The sequence below is a fragment of the Sorex fumeus genome, unplaced genomic scaffold, assembly GCF_029834395.1.
Source record: "Sorex fumeus unplaced genomic scaffold, SorFum_2.1 ptg000063l, whole genome shotgun sequence".
Taxonomy (NCBI): Eukaryota; Metazoa; Chordata; class Mammalia; order Eulipotyphla; family Soricidae; genus Sorex; species Sorex fumeus.
The window spans coordinates 75,645,238-75,670,840 of NW_026606120.1; the positions used below are offsets into that span (position 1 = coordinate 75,645,238).

The 25,603-nt window shown below is 52.3% G+C and overlaps 3 protein-coding genes across 5 annotated transcripts in view; 2 read left to right on the forward strand and 1 right to left on the reverse strand.

The window, feature by feature from the left end:
- NKIRAS2 (NFKB inhibitor interacting Ras like 2) overlaps positions 1-25,603 on the forward strand; it is an 86,294-nt gene that overhangs the window by 32,039 nt on the left and 28,652 nt on the right. The window lies entirely within an intron of this gene.
- On the forward strand, positions 1,690-9,452 carry CNP (2',3'-cyclic nucleotide 3' phosphodiesterase). 3 transcript variants are annotated; one of them, XM_056128213.1, is made up of 4 exons: positions 1,690-1,860; positions 3,175-3,841; positions 6,340-6,479; positions 8,055-9,452. In XM_056128213.1, exons 1-4 carry the CDS (start codon positions 1,858-1,860, stop codon positions 8,502-8,504), a joined length of 1,260 nt encoding a protein of 419 aa, XP_055984188.1. In that variant the 5' UTR covers positions 1,690-1,857; the 3' UTR covers positions 8,505-9,452. The 3 variants fall into 3 exon arrangements, with proteins under 3 accessions (XP_055984188.1, XP_055984189.1, XP_055984190.1); XM_056128214.1 differs by lacking the exon at positions 1,690-1,860 and adding an exon at positions 1,945-2,045; XM_056128215.1 differs by lacking the exon at positions 1,690-1,860 and adding an exon at positions 2,978-3,019.
- DNAJC7 (DnaJ heat shock protein family (Hsp40) member C7) overlaps positions 10,594-25,603 on the reverse strand; it is a 38,493-nt gene continuing 23,483 nt past the window's right edge. Inside the window, exons 6-14 of the mRNA XM_056128209.1 lie at positions 21,409-21,527; positions 20,415-20,568; positions 19,644-19,808; positions 18,937-19,028; positions 13,879-13,952; positions 13,337-13,483; positions 12,908-13,060; positions 11,139-11,201; positions 10,594-10,900 (exon numbers count right to left, since the gene is read on the reverse strand). Of these exons, the coding sequence (XP_055984184.1) occupies positions 10,863-10,900; positions 11,139-11,201; positions 12,908-13,060; positions 13,337-13,483; positions 13,879-13,952; positions 18,937-19,028; positions 19,644-19,808; positions 20,415-20,568; positions 21,409-21,527 (1,005 nt within the window). The 3' untranslated portion in view covers positions 10,594-10,862. The remainder of the gene's footprint in view (positions 10,901-11,138; positions 11,202-12,907; positions 13,061-13,336; positions 13,484-13,878; positions 13,953-18,936; positions 19,029-19,643; positions 19,809-20,414; positions 20,569-21,408; positions 21,528-25,603) is intronic.

Genomic DNA, 25,603 nt, shown 5'->3' on the forward strand with positions numbered 1-25,603 from the left:
CAAATGGGAGAAATGAGAAAAGTGTTGTGGGTCTGAAGCAGCAGTACAGCGGGTAGGGCAAAAGTGCTGAGGAGAAAGGGATTCAGGAGGGTGAAGGGAGCTCCAAGATGCCCAGAAGGTTCACAGGACTGGGGGCAGGGAGAGGAAAGGGGGTGGGAGCAGAGGCTTGGCTGGAGACACCCCCCCCCCCAACCGTTCCACTCCCTGGCTCCTGTGTGCAGGGAACTGTGGGAGGGAAGCTTTCGGGAAAGAAGAATGAGCAGGATCTGAGAGAGCACAAGATCAGGCACAGGAGAAGGGTCGGAAGCTCCTCCCTGAACAACTCCCCCCTACCCAATAAGTAAACAAATAAGAAAACTACCCTAGTATTAAAAAACCAGAAAAGCACATTGAGCCAGCATTAGCCATCACACAGTGAAGGGCCCACTTCTCAGCCCCTCAAGCCTTGAAAGCAGACGACAGCTCACACACACACACACACACACACACACACACACACACACACACACACACCACACGGGGAGTCTCAGGGGAATGGACAGCTTATTCTCAGAGGAGAGGCCCAGCTGTGCAATTCTAGAGGCTCAAACCCAGACATCAGCCCCAGAGGGGCCTCCAGAGACCCCCCCCTTTTTTTTGGCTTTTTGGGTCACACCTGGCGATGCACAAGGGTTACTCCTGGCTCTGCACTTAGAAATTACTCATGGCGGTACTTAGGGAGCCTTATGAGATGCTGGGAATCGAACCCGGATCAGCTGCGTGCAAGGCAAACACCCTAGCCACTGTACTATCGCTCCAGGCCCCTAGAGGCCCCCTTTTAAGAGCCTTTATAGAGTCTTCCCTTATGAGCCATAGAACAGCTGGTAGGGCTCTTGCCTTGCATGCAGCCAACCCAGGTTTTATCCCCTGCATCCCATAAGGTCCTCTGAGCACCACCAGGAGTAATCCCTGAGTGAAGGGACAGGAGTAACCCTTGGGCATTCTAGGGTGTGGTTCCAAAACAGAACAAAACAAAAAAGAAGCGGCAGGGGTGAAGCAGCCACCTCACAGGGTGGACTAGGGTTTCTCTAAATCATTCATGGTGTGTTAAAACACTCAACAAGAATAAATAGTACTTAGGGCTGAAGAGATCACAGTGGGTAGGGCACTGGTCTTGCACACGCCAGACCTGGAGTTCAATCCTTGGCAGCCCATGTAGTCTCCTAAGCCCAGTCAGAAGTGAGCCTCGAGGTAAGAGTGCCCCCCCCAACAAAAAAAAGGAAACGAGGACCGTGTAAGTGGCGCAAGTGGCAGAGCACATGCTCATGTGTGGTCCTCATTGGAATCCAGCAGAATATTCTGCCCTGCTGCGCGGGGTGGAGCGGAGGGCACTGAACCTGCCTCTGGGAGCACTTCTGGGAATGGCCCGGAGATACCCCCTACCACGCCCTCCCAAGGAAAATAAAAATCAATGTAAAAATCCACGAATGCATTCAGCACCTTTAAAGGCAGCGGCTTTTTGCAAGACTTTGTTGCGCTTGCACTGCAAGACGTTTGCAAGAATCCTTTCCAAGTCCTGCTCCTGCAAGACTTTGCCCTCGCACTCCGCTGCCTCCCTCGCCTTTCACATCTGCTGTCTGGGTGCCCTGCAGCTGCGGGCTGGAGCGGGCGACGGCGCGTGGCCGCTTCCTCCCTGCGTGTAAGTTTCGGGTTCGTTTCCCCGCGCCTGCGCCTGCGCAGAGGCCCGCCCCGCCCCGAGGCTATGAAAGGCGCTGGGCGCGCGCTCCCGGGTCTGCACTCGGCGTCCCTCCGCGCAGGCGGGCGGCCCCGGGGAGCTCGTGCCTGAGCAGGCGGCGACGGCGGCGCCCCCTACTCATCATGGTGAGTGGAGAGGGCGAGGCCCGGAGGGCACTGGGGACCGTGCTCGGGGCAGCCCCCGAGCCCCACGAGGGTGCACAGGGAGGGGGACTTTCGGGAGGAAGTGGCATGCAAACGAGGCGCGAGCCTCCGGAGTTGAACTGAGACTTTCTCGGCAGTGCCCTGAAAGCGTGGACGCAGTGCTTGAGGTAGGGGAGACGCGGGTCCGTGGTGGGGGGACCAGGGCCAAGGAGAGGCTGGAGGGGGACAGAGACTCGGCAGCTGCCCCGGGTTGTTGCTCGCCCAGCTGCCACGCGGGCGCTCTTTGCCTTCAGCTGCCCAAGAAGTCGGCCCAAGAGGGCAGCGTGCGCGGGCAGCTCCCGGCGGGCACCGAGGGGACATGCGACCGGGCTAGGGGTAAAAGAAGCGTCAAAGTCCCAGATTGCTGTCTCTGGTGGCTTTTAGCAGACCTGGAGACAAGCGGCTCAGAGAGCGGCCAGGGGACACCCAGCCGAGTGCTGGGCAGAGCTGGACGGTGGAGGCAGGTGCCTTGTGCCCCAATCCTGGGTCAGGCACGAAGACCACGGCTTTGTGGGGGGGCCCAGAGCCGCGGAGGAGGTGGCAGGCACCATGAATGAGGCCCTTTGTCCACAGCTCCCCTGCCCTGCCCCCACCCACGCTTCTGTGAGACCATTGTCCCCCCCATCCCAGACACAAGAGCGTATTATCTGTTGCTGCCATTATTGGGGGAAGGGAGGCGGCCTTCCTCACGCCTCCCTGCACAAGCAGCTGTGGCTGTGCCCAGAGAGACCCCACCTCCCAAGAGGTGGTCCTAAGCCTGTCGTGTGAAGGCTATAAAAGTTGGGGTCCCGCTTAGCAGCAGGCTTCAGGTGCTTCTGCCTGGGCTGCCACCACGTCAGGAGGAAGCAGCTGGTGCTCCCGGAGGCTCCAGCCCCATTAAGGCAAGGAAGAGTTTATCCCGGGGCTGGAGAAATAGTGCAGTGGGTACTCATCCATCCTGCACACGACCAACCGGGCTTTATCACTGGCACCCCATATGGTCCTCTGAGCACCGCCAGGAGCGATTTCTGAATGCAGAGCCAGGAGTAAGCCCTGAGCATCGCCAAAAAAAAAAAAAAAAGTTTAGGAAAGTTCTTCATTATCCGAGGCCACAAGTGGACAGGTAAGCCCACCCGAGAAGGGGAAACAGTCCCCCTCCCGAAGCTGGGTCATGTTTGGGGGTTGTCAGTGCAGCTGGGGATCCCCGAGGGGGAGAGCAGGTAGGATAAGGCTGGCGGGGCCAGGGCATGACCGCCGCTCTTCCTGTCCTCTGTGCAGAACAGAGGCTTCTCCCGAAAGAGCCACACGTTCCTGCCTAAGATCTTCTTCCGCAAAATGTCATCGGGAGCCAAGGACAAGCCTGAGCTGCAGTTCCCCTTCCTGCAGGATGAGGAGACGGTGGCCACGCTGCAGGAATGCAAGACGCTGTTCATTCTTCGCGGCCTGCCGGGCAGTGGGAAATCCACGTTGGCCCGGCTCATCGTGGACCGCTACCACGACGGCACCAAGATGGTGTCTGCCGACGCTTACAAGATCACCCCCGGTTCCCGGGGGAACTTCTCCGAGCAGTACAAGCAGCTGGATGAGGACCTGGCTGCCTGTTGCCGCCGGCATACCCGGGTCCTGGTGCTAGACGACACCAATCATGAGCGCGAGCGGCTGGAGCAGCTCTTTGAAATGGCCGATCAGTACCAGTACCAGGTGGTGCTGGTGGAGCCCAAGACAGCGTGGCGGCTGGACTGTGCCCAGCTCAAGGAGAAGAACCAGTGGCAGCTGTCAGTTGACGACCTGAAGAAGCTGAAGCCAGGGCTGGAGAAGGACTTCCTGCCACTCTACTTTGGCTGGTTCCTGACCAAGAAGAGCTCCGAGGCTCTCCGCAAGGTGGGCCAGGCCTTCCTGTCTGAGCTGGGGAACCACAAGGCCTTCAAGAAGGAGCTTCGACACTGTAGGTGGCGGCTGTTAGCCTCGTTCCCACCCCCCTCCCGACCCCCCAGGCTGGGTACAGGGCCAACCGGGAGCTTTGGGACCCAGGGCAGCAGGAGGGGGCTGGCTCTGGGCAGAGGCAGCCCTGGGACGGGGCACCGGGGGAATGAGAGTTTGTGCCTCCCCAAATCCCAAATCCCCCCTTTTTTTTTTTTTTTTTTTGCTTTTTGGGTCACACCTGGCGATGCACAGGGGTTATTCCTGGCTCATGCACTCAGAATTACTCCTGGCGGTGCTCAGGGGCCCATATAAGATGCTGGGAATCGAGCCCGGGTCGGCCGTGTAGAAGGCAAACGCCCTACCCACTGTGCTATCGCTCCAGCTCCTGCTTCTCCCCTTTCATCCCTCACTCCAGCCTGGCCCCCCTCACTTCCCACCCTTCACCCGCAAAAAAGCCGCACAAACAAACTGGAACTGCAGCTTTGCCAGGCTGGTTCCCAGGCGATCTGGTGGCACCCCAGGGCTCAAGAACAGCCCACTGTGGCAGATCCGCAGGGATCTGGGTGACAGCCCAGCTGCTCTTACTCTAGCTGCGCGTCCCCGTGCTGGGGGCACCAGGGTCTCTCCTGGTGGGGCTGGTGCTCTGTGACCCACTAGGAAAGGGGCCCTCGAGGCACTATCTCTTGTAGTGGCCTGACGGTACTGTCTTACCCATTAACCCATCTATGCCTTTAGGACTTATTTTTTTTGGCGGGGCGGGGAGGCGTAATTTGGGGCTACACCCAGAAGTGCTCAGGGGCTATTCCTGGCCATACTCAGGAGTCATCCTGGTGGTGCCCAGAGACCCTGAGTGGTGCCTTGAAGGTATTTGAATAGAGTTGGCGGGATGGGAGGCAAGCACCCTGACCCCTGTACTCTCCTGCTCTCCAGCCCCCTAGAAAATTTTCAGTCCCCCCGCTCCTTTTCCCCTTTCTGTTGTTTGTTTTGTGCTGGGGCTGGAACCCAGGGGCTTCCATGTGCTGTGCATGTGCTGGGCCACGAGCTCCATCCCTGCTCCGCTCTTTCCTCAGATTCTCTTCAATTTAAACACCTGCACCCAGGGGCTGGAGCGATAGCACAGCGGCAGGGCATTTGCCTTGCACGCAGCCAACATGGCTGACCCGAGTTTGATTCCTCCGCCCCTCTCGGAGAGCCCGGCAAGCTACCGAGAGTATCTCGCCCGCATGGCAGAGCCTGGCAAGCCACCCGTGATGTATTCGATATGTCAAACAGTAACAACAAAATCTCCAGTGGAGACGTTACTGGGCCCGCTCGAGCAAATTGACGAACAACGGGAGGGCCTTTACCTTTACCTTTAATTAAAAAAAATAAACACCCACACCCCATGTTTCTTAGAAGGCATTTGTGCCTCTTTGCGCTTTGCTGCCTGAGGTCTTGCTCTGGGAAACCAGGGGGGCAGAGACGCCTGACAGAGACAGGCTCAGGCCTGTCCCTCTGAAAAGACCGAGGACAGCACCGCTCCGGCTTAGGGCCGGGACTCTGCCCGAGAATCACTCACTGACTCTTGAGCTGATTTTATTAAAAAACCAGAGGGCCCAGAGAGAGTACGGTGGGTCGGGTGGTGCTTGCCTGGCACATGGCTGACCCGGGTTCGATGCCCGGTACCCCATATGGTCCTCTGAGCACTGCCGCAAGTGTTTCCCGAGAACAGAGCCAGGAGTAAGCCCTGAGCACCACTGGGTATAGCCATAAACCCTAACAACTCCAGAATCTTGGTGTTAAGGATAGCAGGAGAAAGGAAATAGCCAGGAGCAAAGCCTGCTCTTGGCGACCGACTTCCCCCTCTGCAGTTCCGCTGCGCCACAGCCTGGGGTCTGGAGACTGAAAGGATTGACAGCCCGGATGCTCCTAGTGCCCATGGCACCATGAGGCCTGGGTCCCTCCCATACCTCATCCACTATGCTGCCCATTAGACATGTCTATGGTGGCGGGGTAACTTCCTGTCCTGATGGGTCTCTGAACTGAATGGGACCCTGCTAGCAGGACCCCCCATGGTTGTGGGAAGATGGGAGTAGGGCCACTCTAATTGTACCCGACAGATAAAGGTCAGCACTTGCTCCGGTTCCCACCAGGTGGCCCAGATGTTCTATTTTCTGGCTCCTGTTTCCGTTGGAATCCTCCACTCTCATTTTTACCCCATTTCCCAGGAGCTCCCCGGCAGACTGATGAATCTGATTCTCAGCTCTGCAACCAATTTGCTTCTGAGATTCAAGGGCCTGAGAATTTTCAAGTCTGGGGCAGAGATGGAAACATCCGTAGTGCAAAGCCAGTGAATTCAAACACATTTTCGCAGTGCTTAAGTTGCTGCTGGCGAGGGAGGACAGAGGGTAGGGGACCGCTCAAGAACTGTTGTCGTTTATCTCCTGGGTGCCCACAATCCTGGTGACAGGTGTTGGGGTGGCCTTGGAAGAGCCTGGCTCCATGTCCTCCCACCCTGATTGCCCCCTTCTTTCTCTGCAGTCATTTCTGGGGACGAGCCCAGGGAGAAACTCGATTTGGTCACCTACTTTGGGAAGAGACCCCCTGGTGTCCTGCACTGCACAACCAAGTTCTGCGACTATGGGAAGGCCACCGGGGCCGACGAGTATGCCCAGCTGGACGTGAGTGCTCCCCAGGGGTACCCTACTGAGGGGGGGCATGGCAGGGACCAAAAAGTAGGCAGGAGCTGAACAAAAGGCCTCTCCACAACTTCCTTGCGTATCTTGCTTACCTCCCTTCTGGGGAGCCCAAAGGCAGTGCCACACCCTGTGTGGGGTCCCCAAGCCTGCCCTCCGCCTTCTTCCAATTCACAGAAATCGCTCCTCAGGCTCCTACCCAGGCCCGGGTCATTTACATCCACAGACTCAGGGCCCAGCCTGGTGTGGAGGTTCCCTGTCTAAGAAGTGGCCTGAGCTGGGACTCAAAGGGAGAGTCAGTCCTCACCTATGGGTACCAGCCTCCTCTCTCACCCCACCCCTGGCTGCCAGGGCCCTCCGCATTTACCTGTTCACCTTAAATGCTAAAACCAAACTCAGGTGTGTTACACGGGTTCCCCGGATGCATGTAGCTACCCGTGGCCTCCAGGTCACCTTCTCAGCAAGGCCGACCCTGCTTCTCTGGTGACGGGTGTACAGTCACTGCTGTTCAGTTTGGGGGCCTCCCACCCAGCTCATTCCTGGGGGCCCATGCGGTATGGGATTGAACATGGGCCTTGGCATGCAAAATGTGGATCAAGTCCTCCAGGCTGTGCCCCTAGGCCAGTTTTAGCCACTGGTCTCTTCCCTCAAACGAAAGCTCTCTGAGGGCGTTTTGTTGCTGTTGGGCTACACAGACTCAGTGGTGTTCAGGGCTTACTCCTGGCAGGGCTCAGGGGACCATATGGGATGCCAGGGATTGAATCTGGGCCAGATTTGTGCAAGGCAAACTGCCCTGACCGCTATGCTGTATTACCTATCTGGCCCCCAGGCAAGTGTTGTTTGGGTTTTTTTAGGGGGGGCCTGAAGATGCTAAGACACCATATGGTGCTGGGGACCTAATGCCAGGCTATCACCTTAATCCCTGTACTGTCTCTCTGAGAGGACACATGCTCCCTGTTTACTGAGCAGCCCTCATACCTAGCACCATGCACGGAGGGGCTGATGCTTCCCACGCCCGTTTCCGATCAGTCCTAATGCAGTGGGAGGAGCTTCCTCAGAGAAACTGCACCAGCTAGCAGGGGGCAGGAGTTTCCACCATGGGCACTGATGGCTGCCCTCTCGTGTGTGGCCTGACCTCAGGGCCTTTCAGGGGCTGGCCAAGGATGTCGGGCATGGTGCTGTTGTCCCCTGCACGTGCTGCTGGGCTTCTGCCCCTGCCCATCTGGCATCTCTACTTGCTGGGCTGTGTGACATGGGCTGGGTGTCACACACACTCATGGATGGTGCTCTTGTGAGCTGCTCGGGGGCACTCACCCCCAGGGCACCACTGCAGCTTCCTTTTTATTTTTTGCGGGGGGGGGGGGGGGAACACTGGTGATGTTCAGGGGTTACTCCTGGCTCTGCACTCAGGAATCACTCCTGGCGGTGCTCTGGGGACCATATGGGATGCCAGGGATGGAGGCTGGGTCGGCAGCATGCAAGGCAAACACCCTCCCCGCTGGACTATCGCTCCAGCCCCACCCCCTGCAGCTTCGTCCCCCTGCTGTCCCCCTGCCGCAGGTGGTGAAAAAGTCTTACTGCAAGGCCTTCACGCTGACCATCTCGGCACTCTTCGTGACTCCCAAGACCACCGGAGCCCGGGTGGAGCTGAGTGAGCAGGAGCTGCTGTTGTGGCCAAATGACGTGGACAAGCTGGCCCCCGCAGACAGCCTACCACGGGGCAGCCGGGCTCACATCACTCTGGGCTGCGCGGGCGACTGGGAGGCCGTGCAGACGGGCATCGACCTCCTGGAGATCGTGCGGCAGGAGAAGGGGGGGACCAAGGGCGAGGAGGTGGGTGAGCTGGCCCGAGGCAAGCTCTACTCCTTGGGCAACGGGCGCTGGATGCTGAACCTGGCCAAGAAGATGGAGGTCAGGGCCATCTTCACGGGCTACTATGGGAAGGGCAAGCCCGTGCCCACCCACGGCGGCCAGAGGGGGCACACTGTGCTGTCCTGTGCCATCCTCTGAGCAGGCGTCCTCAGCCTCTCACTCTGAGTGGAGGTGGTACCCTGTTCGAGCTTGGTTTTCAGATTCTTTTTGTTACTCCACGTTAACCTTCCGGTAATGTTAGACACAAGGAGAAGTAACTGCTCCCCTCTCCCACGCACGTCTCCCCTCTAACCCTCCAGCTGTATGCACAGCGGGGTGGGCAGACTGCCCTCCAGGGACCTCATCCCAAGCTGATGAGGTCAGACTGAGCTGGGCCTGGTGCCACAGCCGCCACCGAGTCCTGCTCCAGTTCTTGGAGCCCCCCCAGCCGCCCTGTGCCTGCCTGTCCCCCACTCTGGTCAGAGCCGCAGGGCCCTACACGGCGGTCTCCACGGCCATGGAGAACAGTGGTGGGGTTGAGGGGAGGGTCCCTGGGCTCCCGCCCATTCCCTAATCAGCACAGCCCCAAGGAGGTGGGGTTATCTGCCAGGCTTTCCACCTGACCTCTGTCCCCTGCTTCACCCCGTAACAGGTAACTGTGGTAGCTAGGAAAGAAGACAGGCAATAGCAGCCCATCCCGGCCACCTCCTGGCCCCCCCAAGCTCTCCCTCCTGCAGTGTGGTGCTGTGATGGAGGCCAGAGGTGTGACCTCAGGGGGAAGCTCCAGCTTTGCTACCCACCCAGCCATCCTGTCTCCTTGGTGCCTCGGGAAGCCTCAGTGCCTCCTGTAAGGGCTGATGGAACGGACTCCTCTGGGCTATTAAGGTCCAAGCCTAACCAGGTGCCTTTGGGAAGGGAACTAACACTGCCATGTGTACTGTGGTCTCTGGGATGCTGTCCCCCCACCCCACTACTCTGCTCGGTTAACAGGGCCTTGCTAATCAGGATGTCACCCGACAAAAGTGCTTGGGACTTAAGTTACTATGGTGGCTTTGCCCAACCTCAGCGACCTGTAAGACTGCTAATGAATAAACCACGTTAATCCCGGCTGTGTGCAGTCTCTGTCGCCCTCCGGCCCAGCTGGGGCCATCGGTCCTGTCTCCCGCGCTGGCTGGGCCCAGCTGTGGTGAGGCGGGGCAGCCGAACAGTGTGGCTTTCATGGGGAAGGAGAGGCCCTGGGGGCTGGGCCACATGCAGCACCAGCCTGTCCCCCATCAATGGCTGGCCACAGACCCTCAGGTGCGTCTGGCCCAATGCACCACAACTTCTCAGCCAAACCCGGAGTTCCCACTCGCCCAGCCCCCTCAATACTGCAAATGCAGGAGCTCCCGGTATGGGGTGCCTCTTCCAGCAGCAGGGGCCTGGACAGCTCTGTTGCATTTCCCAGACCTGATGGGTTGCCTGGCTGTGGCCTTGATGCTAATGGAGACACCAGAAGGAAGGAAAGGGGCGGAGGCTAGAAAGTACATCACATTATAATCTGATAATCCTACTTGGTTCAAGGTCTTCCCCAGCCATCTCTGCGACAGCTAGACTGTCCAGCTAGATTGTCACTTTCAAAGGCACACTCTGCCTGCAGCCCCTGCTGGCCCTGGGGATAAGAAAGGGGCTTCCTCCACAGGAGTCACTGTCTGGCCCAGGAGCTGTTAGTCTCCTCAGGAGAGATCTGAGCATCAGGATCAATTCTCATCTCTGACCCCTGTGAGCCTGTGCAGGCATTTCAAGAGCCTGTGTCAACTCCCAGACCCAAGCAACAGCACAGTGGGCAGGGTGTTGCCTTGCATGCAGCGGACCTGAGTTTGATCCCCCCGCATCCCCTCAGTTCCCTCAAGCCCTGCCAGAAGTGATTCCTGAGTGCAGAGCCAGGAGTAAGCCCTGAGCAGCACCGGATGTGGCTCCCTCCTAAACCTTCCAGACCAGCCCAGCCCGCCAGCCACCATCCCTGCATGTATGCGCCCCACTGTAAGATAAGCTGAACCCCTCCCGTAACTGCCTTCAGGCGGGGCGCAGCAGCATTCTACCTGCCAACAGGTGGGCACCCACAGCTCTTGGGGGGGCGCGTGCCTTATCACGTCCCTGTCCACCTCTGATCCTGGCTGCGGGCTCAGCTCTGGCTCACTGACTCTGGCCTGACACAAAGTAGCTGCCAGAGCAAAGTGCCGGAAATGGTCAAAACATTTTTATTCTCTTTAATTTTTTTTTCCTTTTTTAATAAAGTTAAACAGTAAAACAAAAAATTCACAAGCTGCCTCCCTGTCCGCCCCCCGCCTCCCTCCCCTCCCCGCAGTCTTGGGCGCTGGCTCTTCCTTCACCCCACTCACAGACACGGGATCCAACTGAGAAAACGAAACTGCTCTAGCACGTGGAGTCATGGTGAAGGGAGCAGGGCAATTGTGTCCACATTCAAGGTTACACTGAGCAAGTCTGCATTTTCTGGGTCTGGCTCGTTTCCCTTCACTAGCCAAACTGGAAAAAGAAATTTCCCGGACCAGACGCTGCAAAGGAAAAGACGGCCAGTTAGTGGGCTCTGTGTTCCCGAAGGAAGGTCGCTCTAAGTTGCTCGAGTACAGAAAAGCCTGCAAGGGCCACTGTGAACAGTGTGAGCGAGTGGCCTCTGAGCACGCTGAGCACATGTGCCTGTATGTGTCTCTGAGCAGCCTCCAGCTCACCTAGAGCTGCCTCCCTGCACGCCCCCCCATCCCGAAGCCCCCAGCACAGCACACACACACCCACCTTCAAAGCTGAATCCCCCAGGACCGCCAAAGAACGCCTTGAAGATATTGTTTGCATCGAAGTCTGTAGAGGGAGAGAGGGGGAGGGAGGGGATGGGAAAATAAGCGGGTGAAGAGCAAACAGCCGCCAGACAGGGCTGCTCCCCCCCGCCCCCCAGACTTCTGAGGCGGGTGGACTTGCCCCGCACCAAAGCTCGCACCTGGCTACTCTCCGAGGGAGGATGTGCTCCCTTCTCCCTAGCAAACTTTCTCCGCCTCAAAAGAGGCCCGGCCTCTTTTCAACTGGGAGTGACACCCCCAGCTTTCCTCCCACACTCCCCCAAACTGCCACTGTGATTGATACATGCTGATGAGCACAGGGAGGAAGTGGCTGAGGGCTGGCCTGATGCAACCCAGGAGGCTCATTAAGGCCCTTGGGGTGGTCAGGGACACTCCAGTAGGGCCTAAGGATGGGACCAGATGGTGCCCTGGGGAAACACGGAGCACTGGACACAAAACCCAGGTCTGGCTTATGTTTGCTCAGTCAGACAGACAGACAGACAGACAGACAGACAGACACAGACACAGACACAGACACACACACACACACACACACACACACACACACGTACGTCTGACTTGTGTTTGCTCGGACAGACAGACACCCACACCAGTTACTTCCATTTTTTCAATCTACTTAAAGTAGATTTTCATGGTGAAGGAGAAAGGGCGGCCACCAGAGACAGAAAGCCGAGAACTTTCTTTTTAGGAGAGGCCCCTCCCAGCTGAGCTCCACTACGTGGTATAGGGCAATGCTCAGGCCACGAGGACTGCGTCTGGCCATGCTGGGGGTCCATATTTGGGGTCCTGCACATACTAGGTAAGTGCTCCACCACTTGCGCTATCTCCCTGACTCTATTTTAATCAGGACCATCAGTGATGCTCAGGCCAGTTTTGTGCGTGGGGGCTACACTGGGTAGTTGGAGGCCACGAGGCGCCTGGGATCCACCTCAGGGCCTCCCACAAGGCTAGGCAGCCCCAAGCCCTTTTCCTCCATGGAGCTCATGAAGAAGCAATGCCCTGAGAACTGGGCTTCACTCCATTCTATGTCTTTTGGGAAAAAGGAAATTTGTGAGGTCTTCAAGAGCACGTGATCGTGATATGCTATGATGAAAAAGAATGGCTGGTGAATAGAAAAAACAAAAACAAAACAAAAAAAACTATTCAGGACAGCCCCTCAGTCCTTTTGGCGTCTGATCTAGCTACTTTTACTTTTGATGGGGCCACACCTAGAGGTGCTCAGGGATTAACGGTGGTACCAGGAGATTCGAACCTCGACCGGACGTGTGTGAAGCAAACACCTTAGTCCCTGCACCTTGGCCCCGTCTCATGACCTGGTCCTGCCTCTCCTCACTGTTCCTAGCTCTCTGTACTCCGACAGCTCCTCAAAGGTGCTGTCCTTCCTGCCTCTGTTCATGATGGTACCTTGCAACTTGGTATTCCACCTATTCCCTGACCACAGGCTACACTTGACTGTATCTGGCTGAAATTCACATCAGATGTCGGGGGTCAGATCTGGTCAATGGGCCAGAGCGTGCAAATCCTAGACTGGTTCCTGGCGGCCAAGAACCCGTGTGATTCATCTGTCACTCCCAGCAGCCCACAGTGCCTCACACATTAGTTATTCACCAAGGGGACTCTTTAGAAATCTCTGTGTACCACTGACTAAAGAAGTTTTCCTCTGGAGTGTCTTTAGAACAAATCTGAACATTCCACAGCATGCAGACTCACCACCCATATTCATGCCCTCCTCATCCAGGTCCTGTCCACTGTCATAGCGAGTCTTTTTCTTGGGATCAGAGAGAATGGTAAAAGCTTCTCCGACTTCTTTGAACTTTTTCTCCTCCTCCTTCTGAACTTCAGCACTAGCTCCGCTGTGCCGATCTACCAGGAAGAGTAGGAGAACTCAGATTATTATTTTTTGGGGCCGCACCTGGTGGTGCACAGAACTAGTCCCAATTCCATGCTCCAGGGACCATGTGGTGTCTCTAGACTGATTCCAGGCCCCAGTATACACAGTCTGCACTCTCCAGCCCAAGGAAGGAAGGCTGAGCAGGTGGCCCTTTCTAGCCTGATTCTGGAACTGGGCTCTTCATGGAATTTGGTGCAGGCCTGTCTAGCTTGCTCTACCCAGAGCCCCCGCACCTGCCCCAGCTCTACCTGGATGGTGCATCAAGGCCCGTTTCCGGTAGGCTTTCTTGATCTCATCCTCGGAGGCATTCTTGTCCACGCCCAGGATCTTGTAGTAATCTTTCCTCTTACTCTTCTTTAGTTCCAGCTGTGCATTTTTCAGGAGCTGTTTATGTTCTAGAGGGAGTTATCCAGAGTCAGTGGACAAATCTCAATCTGGTTTCCCTCACTGGGTGGCAGGCCAGGGAAGGAAAGTTCCTGCTGTGGAGTCAGAAACTTTGCGAACCCCATCAAAAGCTGTGGCTGTTATCTTCTGGAGCTGAAAACATCTACCCAAATGATGCTCCTCACAGCAGCCGCACCACACAGGGAGGAGAGTCAAAGTGAGAGGGAGGATCGGGACCAGCAAAGAGGAGCTGTGGCAAACCCAGGATCTTGGGTCACTCCCTGGTGATCAAATACGCTCCAGATATACCTGAGCCCTGAATCAAACTACTCCGGGGCCCAGCTTCAGGCCGGACAAGCCAGACAGCACCGTCTCCTGAGAAACAGATGCTCTCAAACCCATTTACCTTTAGTTTTCTCCGTCTGATACACCTTCTCATAGTCCCGCACTGCTTCTTCATACTGTTCTGTGTCCATGTAACTGAGAAGGAAATAGAGGGCAGCACAGTGCTCAGACATAAATGGCAAAGGCCTTTCGTATCACTTAGAGGATGCTGCACGGTTCACGTCAGCAGTACACTTTGGGCTGTGATGTATGAAACAGGCGCACTTGGGTGAGCAAGGAGAGAAATGGACAGGCAGGTTTCAGCAAAGTGCTCCTCTGCTTAAGCAGGGCAACCAAGGGGAGAAAGTAACCCCCCAACTCACACAGAACTACCAAGCGGCCTCACGACTGCCTTGTGGGTGATGGCACCCACTTGATCAGCTGAGATCAAACACACGAGAGAAATAGTATGAAGTGAGACCTACAGTCCCGAAGGGGCTCTGAAACCCAGATGCAGCGCTAACTCCACCCCAGAAATGTGGGATTAGTGGGCCGAGAAGGGTAAGCTCATGGTGCTGGCAGCTCCGCAAAAAAAAAAAAAACCAGCAATCCAAAGATGCACGTGAAGCTCTGACAGAACAGGAGATTTGCTTCTAATCTGAGAAGTGTGAAGGAGGGGAGGAAGGAGGCCTGAGAGGGCGCAGGAGGGATTCTGCCAGCTCAGCTGTTGCTAGACCTTTCAAATGTCTCTTCTTTTTGACTGGTGATCAAATAAGCTCCAGCTATACTGAGCCCTGACTCACTTTCCACATCCTGGGAACTCCCTGGCTCAAACACTGGCCCAAGGATCCCACAGATCATGCCTGGTGCTCCAGCGACACGACAACCAAATCCTCAAGCCCACTAGGCCTGAGGTCAGGGCAGGGGCAGCTACTGTTATGGCTATATCTCTACCTGCCCCCCAGCCCCCAACCCGTGGCCAAGAAAAACACAAACTGTGACAAAACCAATACCCTGCAGATCTAGGGCTATTGGGAGTGCGGCAAACTGTTATAAGCTCACATTCCAGAGACATGGCTTTTTATTCATTTATTTATTATTATTAATATTAGATTTCTGGGGGCATGGTGCCGCCAGCAAGTCAATCTGTACCTGTGAGGCGAGTGCATCAGCAGCCTGATGGTGCCTTCAGACTTCCAGATACCCCAAAATTGCTGCTGTGCCTTTGGCCAGACCCCTAAAACTTGGGGCAAAGTTTACCAAGAAAGTAAATGGCCAAAAGTTAGGTATGTGGGAGACACACCCACAAACCACCTCCGGCTCAGCTATATAATTGGAGGCATTGCCTCTCTGGTTCCTGATCAAACTGCTTAACGGCCATGATCCCAGAGACTCAGAAACAAATCTCAAAACCCAACGGCTTTTGGCAGAAATGCGTCCAGTCCCTGCAGTAGGTTATTGGTGCTGGGCCACCCCAGGTAGGAACAGGTTTCGTGCCTTGGCCTGTTCCCCCTGGCGGCCTGGTGGCCGCCATCCTCCAGAGGCCACTGGACAGTCAGGTTTGGGCCCACAGTGACGAGACACATGGGGCCTCACGGAATAGGGATGGAGCTGGTCCAACCCCCCCACGCCAACGAGACCCCGAGTCGCTGCCCACGAATGGCCTCTCTGGCTCCTGATCAAGCTGCTTAACGGCCATGATCCCAGAGACACAGAAACAAATCTCGGAATCCAGCAGTTTTTGGCAGAAATGCATCCAGAATGCACAGTAGATTACTGTTGCTGGGCCACCCCAGGGGAGAAAGGGTGCTGTCCCTTTGCCTGCTCCCCCTTGGCGGTTCAGTGGCTGCCATCTGCCAGAGGCCATTGGACAGTCAGGTTTGGGCCCACAGTGATGAGACATGTGGGGCCTCATGGGATGCGTATGGAGCCGGCCCTTTCCCTCCCACCCCAACGAGACCCCCGAGTTGCCGCCAACAAACGGCCTCTCTGGCTTCTGATCAAGCCATTTAATGGCCATGTTCCCAGCGACTCAGAAACAAATCATGGAACCCAGCGGCTTTTGGCAGAAATGCATCCAGTCCCTGCAGTAGGTTACTGGTGCTGGGCCACCCCAGGTAGGAATAGGTTTCATGCCTTGGCCTGTTCCCCCTGGAGGCCTGGTGGCCGCCATCCTCCAGAGGCCACTGGACAGTCAGGTTTGGGCCCACAGTGACGAGACACGTGGGGCCTCATGGGATGAGGGTGGAGCCGGCCCTTTCCCTCCCACCCCAATGAGACCCCGAGTCGCCGCCCACAAACGGCCTTTCTGGCTCCTGATCAAGCTGCTTAAGGACCATGATCCAAGTAAGTGACTCAGGAACAAATCTCGGAACCCAGCAGGTTTTGCAAGAAATCCCTCCAGATTGAATTGTTAAAATTTCAGAATTTCAAAATCGTGTGGCCACTACTGCAGCTACGCGACATTATATGTTATCCATAACCAGCAATAGTAAACATTGTCTACTCTTGCCTTTTCAGCAGATCTGAGTGTTGGGGTAAAATCCCAAATAATAATGGTAGGTCTGGTGTCAAAATATTGAATGTAATCAAAGTAGAGAGAGAGCAATGTGGAAATCATCTGCCCCACAGGTAGGGGAGGGTTTGGGATGGGGGTATACTGGGGTTTTTGGTGGTGGTGAATGGACACTAGTGAAGGTATGGGTGTTTCATTGTATAACCGAGACTTAAACCCAAAAGCTTTGTAATTGCTAAAATTATAAAAAAAAAAAAAAAAAAAAAGGTGGAGTTCATGCCCAACTCAGTGGCTGAATAACTCAATGATAGCCTTACTTTTTTCCCCCCAGTGTTGGAGAGAGTAGTAAGTGGAGCTCTCCAGCAGTGATCAGAGTTGTAGCAAAAATCTAGTATTGTCCCAACTTTAGGGGATAAACAGTGACAGGCCTCTGGTAAGGTTTGGCCTGAACTAATCTCAGGCACTTCGTCCATCCCAGCTGCCAAGAACTGGCTCAATTGTTCCACCAGCGCGCTCAGCACATCCTGGGATCCAGGACTGTTCTTTCCTACCAAAAACATAAGGGTGGGTCTGCTCAGAGCAATTCCTGATTTGTGTTATTGTACACGAGAAGAAAATAATCCTTCATCACATTGTCATCGTATCAAGAATTTCCTCTTCTCTTCCCACTCTGTGTTCAGAGCATTCCAAACGTCATGTATCCAGAGAGGGGATTTTCCTTTCTTACTATTACAGTACAAGGAACACTGTGTATGGAACATTGTGTTCTGTTAAAATAAATCTGGAGCGCGGGCAAAGGGTATTCATACATCTTTCAAACCTTCCACATTGAATAGTTGCTCTCTAAAGGTGATTGACAGGTGGTCTCACAAAATACAGAATTCTAGGTATTTTTTCTATTTTTTCCCCCCTTTGGAGCTAGAGCGATAGCACAGTGGGCAGGGCGTTTGCCTTGCACACGGCAGACCCGGTCAGCCCAGGTTTGATTTCTCTGCCCCTCTCGGAGAGCCCGGCAAACTATCGAGAGTACCTCGCCCGCACGGCAAAGCCTGGCAAGCTACCCGTTACGTATTCCATATGCCAAACACAGTAACAACAAATTTCACAATAGTTACATTGCTGGATCCACTCGAGCAAATCGATGAACAACAGAGGACAGTGCTACAGTGCTTTTTCCTCTTTGTGTTTTTGGGTCACATCTGGCCGTACTCCGAGATAACTCAGGGATCATATAGGGTGCTGTGGATCAAACCCTGGGTTGGCTGTGTGCAAGGCAAATGCCTTACCCACTGTACTATCGCTCCAGCCCCTCTATTTTTATATTTGAAACTTAGAAATTCACTTAAAAATAAAAGAGCCCACACAGTAGCTCTTTCTCCATTCTTAAAAAAAAAAAAAAGAGAGGTCATTACAAGGTTAAGAGATCTGCTTTGCAGGCAGCTGACCCTGGTTCAATCCCTGGCATGTCTGGGAGTGACTCCTGAGCAGAGTCAGGGATAATAATCCCTAAGCATCGCTGGGTGGTCTGAAAAACAAAGAAAAAGAACAAGAGCAGATGCTTTTGGGAAAACCATACGTCAGGCAGTAAACTCCATTCTGTACCACCGAGAATGGAAGCTAACGAACCTTCAGGCGTCTGTCAAAGCTTTGGTCTCTGAGGATTATATTTCAAAATATGGAATGAAATGAGTGCTGGTCACAGTAATTAGGTCTTCCAGGGACTTTAAACACAGGATGCTCATCCCTGGGCAGTTCTCTCCTAGCCTTTAAGCTCCAGGTGAGGAGTCAGGTGGATTCTAGAGTCAGATACAGGAGCGCTAGGGGCACCGACTCAGAAGGCAAATCTGGATGCTGGAGGTGGAAATACTCTGGAAATGGATCACCCACTCTGGTGGAGATCTCAAAAGGGGGCTCCTCATACAGCTGGGAGGCAGAGTCAGATTAAATCCCTTCTAACCATAAAAACCATAAACCTAGAGGCAGGGGGAAGGACCAAAAGACCCCACACATCCCTGGGTCCATGACACAGTCCCGCTGGCAGCAACAATTCCTTCTCCCCTCCATAAAACTCGTTTTCTCTAACCCAGAAGAAACAGGGTAACTGTCTGCCAGACTTCTTTCCTCTACCAAGTACCATACATCCAACCAAGTACTTACTGAGTCAGCATTGCCCAGTACAAAGTACAGCATGCAGTATGAAAGCTCCACAGGTAACGGGCTTAACCTTGTTTTGGGGATCTCATCCAGTTGTGCTCAGGGACTACTCTTGGCTCAGATGCTCAGGGAACCATATGTGGTGCTGGAGCTTGAACCTTCCTGCCGGCCAAGTGCGCACTCAGCCTGCTCTCTCCCCAGCCCGGGGTTTCCTTTTCACAAAAGGGATTTGGGTCAGGCATCATAAGAAATGGACCAACTGTGAGGGGCATTTAGGCATAGGCACGGGAGACGGGAACGTGGGCCGTCTTCTCCACCGGAGGTCTGTCTATAAAGAGTGTCTAGGGCTGGAACAATCCCACTCAAAGGTGGGGAAGGACCAAATGACCTCACACCATCCCAGGGTCCATGATGCGGTCCCACTGGCAGTGACAGCTGCCGTTCCCCTCCCTGCCTGCCGCAGGCACTTACCACTGAGCCCTTCTCAAGTAGGCTTTTATGTACGTGTCATCAAGTTTCACCGCATTTGTACAGTCTTCTATGGCGTCATCTAGTTTCCTAAGCTTCAGGAGAGAGAGAGAGCAGTCATACCCCACATCTTTGGAGAAGAGGGGAGCCCAGAAGCTGTGAACATGCTTCAGAATCCCAAATTTCACTGCATGGTCATCGCCAATTTGATGCCAAATTTCTCTGCCCCACACCTCTAAAGTAGGATGTGAACACTGTGTGAATTCAACAACAACAACAACAACAAAAAGAGGGGCCAGAGCGATAGAACAGTGGGTAGGGTGTATGTAGGCTTGCATGCAACTGACCCAGGTTCAATTCCCGGCATCCCATATACCCCAAGCACTGCCAGGAGTAATTCCCAAGTGCTCCAGCCCCACCCTATTTTCAAATAAGCATGGTGACCATTAGTTATGCTGGAGAAAAAAAAAAACAAGGCCAACCTTTTAATTTGAATTCCCTTCACATCACACATAGAAAAAAAAAGAAGCAACGTGCTCAGGCACAAAAGTAGCAGGAAAGAAAAAAGCTAACAAGCTAAAACCCAAAACCTCTCCTCAACAATTTACAATGGACATATTGTATTCCCTATACTTCTATATATTCTGTATACTTCTTGATGTTCCTTAAAAATAGCCCCATATACCCCAAGACATAAATCAAGAGCTTACCTTGGAATTAACCGTACCCCGATTACAGTAGAGTTTAGCATTTGTCTTTATATTGTTGGGGTCTATCCCCAGGGCTTCTGTGTACAATTCATATGCTAGCTTGTAATTTCCTTCTTTAAACGCTTTATTCCCATCTTCTTTCTTTGCTTTAAGTGCTTTGGCATTCTACAGGGAAAAAAAGCAATTAAATCAGTACCCCAGAGTCAGTTTACTTCAAAGATAATCAGAATCTATTTCCAATTTCCCAAATTCTAAAGGTTTAGCACCACGCAGGCCACCCCCCTTCCTGCCACCATGCACACGTGGGCTAGTTGTGCTCACAAGTGCATCCTACAGAGTGGACAGGGAAAAACTATTAATGAAAAAGAGTACCAATGACAACTGGGTCAGTCAGAGTTTACTTCCACCTCCTAAGATAAGCATTACTAGCTTTTCTTCACTGTGAAAAGGAAAAAGTTCTGTGGCTAGAGAAAGAGAGTACAGCGGTAAGGTTCTTGCCCTGCACGCAGCCAAGCTTAAGTCGGACCCCAGCGCCGCAAATGGTCCCCTGAGAACCACTAGGAGTGATCCTTGAACACAGAGCCAGGAGTAACCCCTTAAGCACTGCCAAGTATGACTCAAAGAAAAATGTTCAGAGCCTGTGTGATCATATTTACCAAACATCCTGACAAAGCAGCAGAAGACATGTTCCTTGTGATTCTAAAATCTTTCACTCTAATCTTAAAAGCTCACATCTTTCTGTACCATTCATGGCTGGTGTCTAGAACTTACTCTGCAAGCAACGCAGGCCTTCTCGTGATCAGGGGCCATCCTGAGAGCCTGAACGAAAAACTGAACTGCCTTCTCAATACAATCTTCATAATAAAGGCAAAGACCTCGTACGTACAGAGCGTCTGCGTTGGTGGAATCCATTCGCAAAATGTCGCTGCAAGAGATAGAAAGGAACACATTTAGGGGCTGGAGAGATGGCACAGCAGGTGGGGCGATTGCCTTGTATATGGCTGACCCAGGTTTGATTTTTGGCACCACAAATGGTCCCTCAAGCACTGCCAGGAGTAATTCCTGAATGTAGAGCCAGGAGTGTGGTCCAAAAACAACCAAACAAAGACAAAAATGGGGGGTGGGGGGTGGTAAGAAGGGTATGTTCAGTATGGTCTGGCTCTTACCACTTCTATTACTTGTGGTTAGTTTTATTCTTGACCTTGTCATCTAGTATGGAAAGAATTTAAGGGCAGACAGATTCTCAGGAACCTGTCTGCAAAATAAGCCACCTATATTGACCTTGAATATGCTTCTGGCCTCTCACTATCTTTCTCAGAACAGAAGCTGACAAACTAAGCTGACAGAGCTAAATTCTACCCACCACTGGCTTCTGTAAATAAAACTTTACAGTTTTATAGACACAACACATTATAATGGCGGGATTCAATAGTTAAGAGGTACGGCTAAGTAAAACTCAAAACATTTGCTATCTGGCCTTTTATGGAGTTTGTAATCTTCTGAGAGAGGATAAGGACTACATTTAAAAAGCAATTAAAACAAACAAAAAAATCACACACCTGTTTTTCACACCGAGTTCCAGCACCTATTATAATCCTAGGGATTTTCAAATGCAGTGTGACCTTTGGCTTTAAGTCTCTGGAAGGTCTGATCTACCCAAACTAGCCTATCTACAAAACATACGGCAGTTCCTAAGGGAGAGCTGCCAAACAGCGTGGCCCAGTGATACCCAGCATTTCAATACAAAACTGGCCTGACTTCATACCTGGCCACAGACTGTGCTTCTGGGTAACGACCCAGCATTGCTAAACATTCTGCTTTGAGAATTTTGAAGCGATGACAAGCAGGGGCAAATTCTAGGGCACGGTCCATGCAGAAGACAACCTATGGGAAGGAAGAAAGCATTGTAAGACTCTTCTTCCTGGATTCTAGAAACATTTTCACTTTCATTTGGTCACAGGGAGCAAATTCACAGAATTGAAACAATGTACAATCAGTTTAAGAACATGTCTAGCTCATTTGAATAAACCATTGACAAGGGAACAGCAAAATAATTTGATATGAAATCAATGCTCCCCGCTTCCGAAATTGCTCAGTTCACTTCTTCCTGTACCAATGAATGTCACATTTTACTGATTACCTTGGTGACCATTCTACCATTTCAACTTTGGTACAGAAATATATTAAAAAACAGTAAACTGATGTGTGTGTGTGCGCGCGCGCGTGTATAAAATAAAATGGTTCATTTTAAATCATCCTAAATAGACTATTCAGATATACCCATTTTGTTGCTATATAACCCCAAGTCAAGTCTCTAACAGAGCCAGGGGTGGGGGTGGTGGGTAGGAGAGAGAGAAAATTAGAATTAGTTCATTCATTCAGCTTTATTAAGGCCCTCCACATATTTCCATTTTCTCTTTTTAGAAGTTTGATCTTTGAGCTTTCATTTTGGTTTAGCAACTATTCCTAGGAGATTCTGCTGAACCAAATTCTCCTCAGAGCACAACTGACCAAGAGGAGAAATTTCGAGTTAACAGGACAACAAATTCTTCTAAGAATCTGGATAAAGTTTCTTTTAAAATGAAATTCAGAAATTTAGAAGCAGAAATAACTCAAATTCTGTACCAGGAGACTGGTTAGAAAATGTTCATATACTGTGCCTTAGAAGTGCTACTCTAGAAAGGCTTTGAAGGTCTGTTTAAAAAAAAAAAAGGGAAGCAAAGTTCAGAACTCTATATTTTCAGCAAAAGTTAGGAAAATTAAGACCATTTTTACTTATGTAAAACAGAACTGGAAGGACATAGGAGAAGTGAAAACAATAGATGATCTAAGGGGTGAGGCAGATGGAGAACGGCCATGTCTGCGGTAACACTGCTTATGAGCATTTGCTTATACTTTCTAGCTTTGGAACTTATGAACTGTACCTACTTAAAAATTAGAATTTAGGGGGCTGGAGTGATAGTACGGCCAAAGAGAGTGCTTGCCTTGCACGAGGCTGACCCGTGTTTGATTCCCAGCATCCCATATGGTCCCACAAGCACTACCAGGAGTCATTCCTGAGTACAGAGCCAGGAGTAACCCCTGAGCATTGCTGGGTGTGACCCAAAAAAGAAAAAAAACAAAACAAAACTGAATTTAGGGGCTGAGAAGACCATTAAAAGGGCTAGAGGAAATGCTTTACATCCTGGAGTTCTGGGTTTGATCTCCAGCACCTCATGGTCCCCAATTCTCCTCAGAGCAACACCCTAAGAGCCAGGAGTAGCCCACGAACAGCTCTAGGTATGGCTCCAAAAAGGGGGAAGGCGCCCTAAGTTTTAAAAATACAAGGAAGTTGGGGCTGGAGACATAGTATAACAGGTAGTGTGTTTGCCTTGCACATTGCTGACCTGGGTTCGATCCCTGGCACCCATTATGGTCCACTGAGCACTGCCAGGAGTGATCCCTGAGAGCAGAGCCAGGAGTAAGTCCTGAGCATTGCTGGGTATGCTTCCTCCCCCTGCCCCCCCCCCCCCCGCACCCAAAAGAGGAAGAGATAGGTAGTTAGATCAAAGAGTTAAAGTGCAAGCGTAAAAAAACTGGGGATGGGGGTGGGTGGGGATAGCGGCACAGTACAAAAGATAGTGCTGGCCTTGCACGTGACTGACCCAGGTTCAATCTCCAGCATCCCATATAGTCTCTCATGTACCACCAAGAGTAATTCCTGAGTTCAGAACCAGGAATAATCACTGGGCATCACCAGACAGGTGACCCCAAAACAAAAAAATAAATAAACAAAGACAAAAGCAAATTGGTGAGGCTGGAGAACTGGGTACAGCAGGTAGGGCACTTGCCTTGCCTTGGACACATCCGACCTGGGTGGGTCCAGTTCCTGATGTCCCGCATGATTCCCCCAAGCCTTGCCAGCGATCCCTGAGTACAGAGTCAGGAGTAAGCCCTGAGCACTTCTGGGTATACCCCTGACCCCCGCCAAAAAAAAATTGCGGGAGGGGCCACATAGGGTTACTTCTATTCAGGGCCCAGGACTGAACCTGGGGTCTGCACATTCAAAGAACATGCGCCTGCCTTTGACCTCCTACACAAGCTCTGCATGCTGGGGACCTGAATTTGGTCCCATAACCACCACCAGCAGTGTCCCCGAAACGCCAAACTGGGGGAGTAGTCCCTGAGCACAGAAACCAAATGAACCTATGGACTGTAGGCAAATACCAGAAACTAGCCCACCAGCAAGAGCCTCAGAGTCAAGCGGGCAGCTGCCTCACTGCCAACACTAATTCTGGCCTGAGTTCTAAGACAACGCGAAAATTCAGGTATGACGTAGGGGAGAACTGCAGAGCTAATTTTCCCAACTTAAACAGAAGAAGGGGGAAGCAGCCGGTGAACATGCACACAGCCACACCCACTGCGGCTCGATCTGTGCAGGGACAATTCTGCTCCTAGCGGGGAGGCTCAGCGCTCCACTCCCACCCCCACCTCCCTGTGACTAGGGACAGCTGCAGGCAAAGAAGATCTTTGTTTCTTCCAAGTTCATCTGTTTCCCCCTGCCAGGATCATAATTCTTCATTTGTGACATCACCATGAGCTACAGTTGGGGGGGTGAGGGGGGCTGGGATGTCACAAACAGAGGATTCTGTCACAAACTGGGGATTCTGGCTCACGAATGAGTAAGAGAGAAAAGAAACCCAAAGACCAACTTTTGAGACAAAGCTTTTGCCTATGCAAACTCAAAAATGTGACAGGAGGCAGAATTGCTTTCTAACACACACAAAAAGGCAAAACAAACTTATGAGTCACATTAAAAGACACTGGGGTTATTAAAACAAATGAAGAGAAATGCTAATGAGTTAATGCTGGAAATCTGTATAAGTTCATCATATATATATATACATATATATATATATGCATTACCAAATAAAAAGACCTGCATGGCATGATTTAAGAGTGATTATTTGGGGAGCTGGAGCAATAGTACAGCAGGTAGGGCACGTAGCCTTGTTGTGACTGACCCGGGTTCAATTCCCAATATCCCATATGGTCTCCCAAGCACCAACAGGAGTAATTTCTGAATACAGAGCCAGGAGTTACCCCTGAGCAGCGTTGGGTGTGACCCAAAAGCAAACAAACAAACAAACAAACAAAAAAACATGATTTTCTCAGGGCTGGGGAATGTGTGGTTCAGTGATAAGAGTGCTTGCCTTTCAGCTTACAAGTTTGATCTCTAGAACCATACAAAAAAAAAACAAGAAATTCAACAAAAATGATTCTCGGGTGAGGGCTCATTCCAAATACATTCTAAAGAAGGGACATACAAAGGAGACGTGATCACTATGAACGCTGCCAAGGCCGCCATATCTTTGCCATGTTCCATATTTATCAACTCTTTTGAACATAAAACTCTTATATTTCTTTTTGTTTCAGGGCCACACCCAGCAATGCTCAGGGCTTACTCCCATCACTGAGCTCAGGGATCCTGCGGGCACAGACTGAAGACCATATGCAGCATCTGGGGTTAAGAATCGACTGTACTATCTCTGGTCCTAAGAAGTAAAGCTGAATAAGGATACTAGCAGGTTTTTGTAGAAAGGTCTAACATCAAAAAGATAGTGTCGACAGGTTATGTAGCCCACCTGGACCCCTTATTTGGCCCCAGGGTATTCCCAGGGATCCACAGATAAAAACTGTAAATGGAGGTAATGGCATAAGACCAGGAGAACTGTATGAAAGAAAGACTAAGAAACACTGATGTGGGGGTTGGAGCAATAGCACAGCAAGGAGGGTGTCTGCCTTGCATGTGGCCCACCCAGGTCCAATCCCCAGCATCTTATATGGTCCCCTGAATACTGCCAGGAGTGATTCCTAAGCACAGAGTCAGGGGTAACCCCTGAGCATCGCCGGGTGTGACCCAAAATTTAAAAAAAATACAAAACCCCACTGAGGGTGGCTCTCAGATGCATAGTTTCCAT

Excerpts from the sequence above, each read along its gene's own strand:
- CNP (XM_056128213.1), top strand. Across the intron at positions 3,842-6,339 it reads CAAGAAGGAGCTTCGACACT|TCATTTCTGGGGACGAGCCC; the intron begins GTAGGTGGCGGC and ends CTTTCTCTGCAG. Across the intron at positions 6,480-8,054 it reads ACGAGTATGCCCAGCTGGAC|GTGGTGAAAAAGTCTTACTG; the intron begins GTGAGTGCTCCC and ends CCCCTGCCGCAG.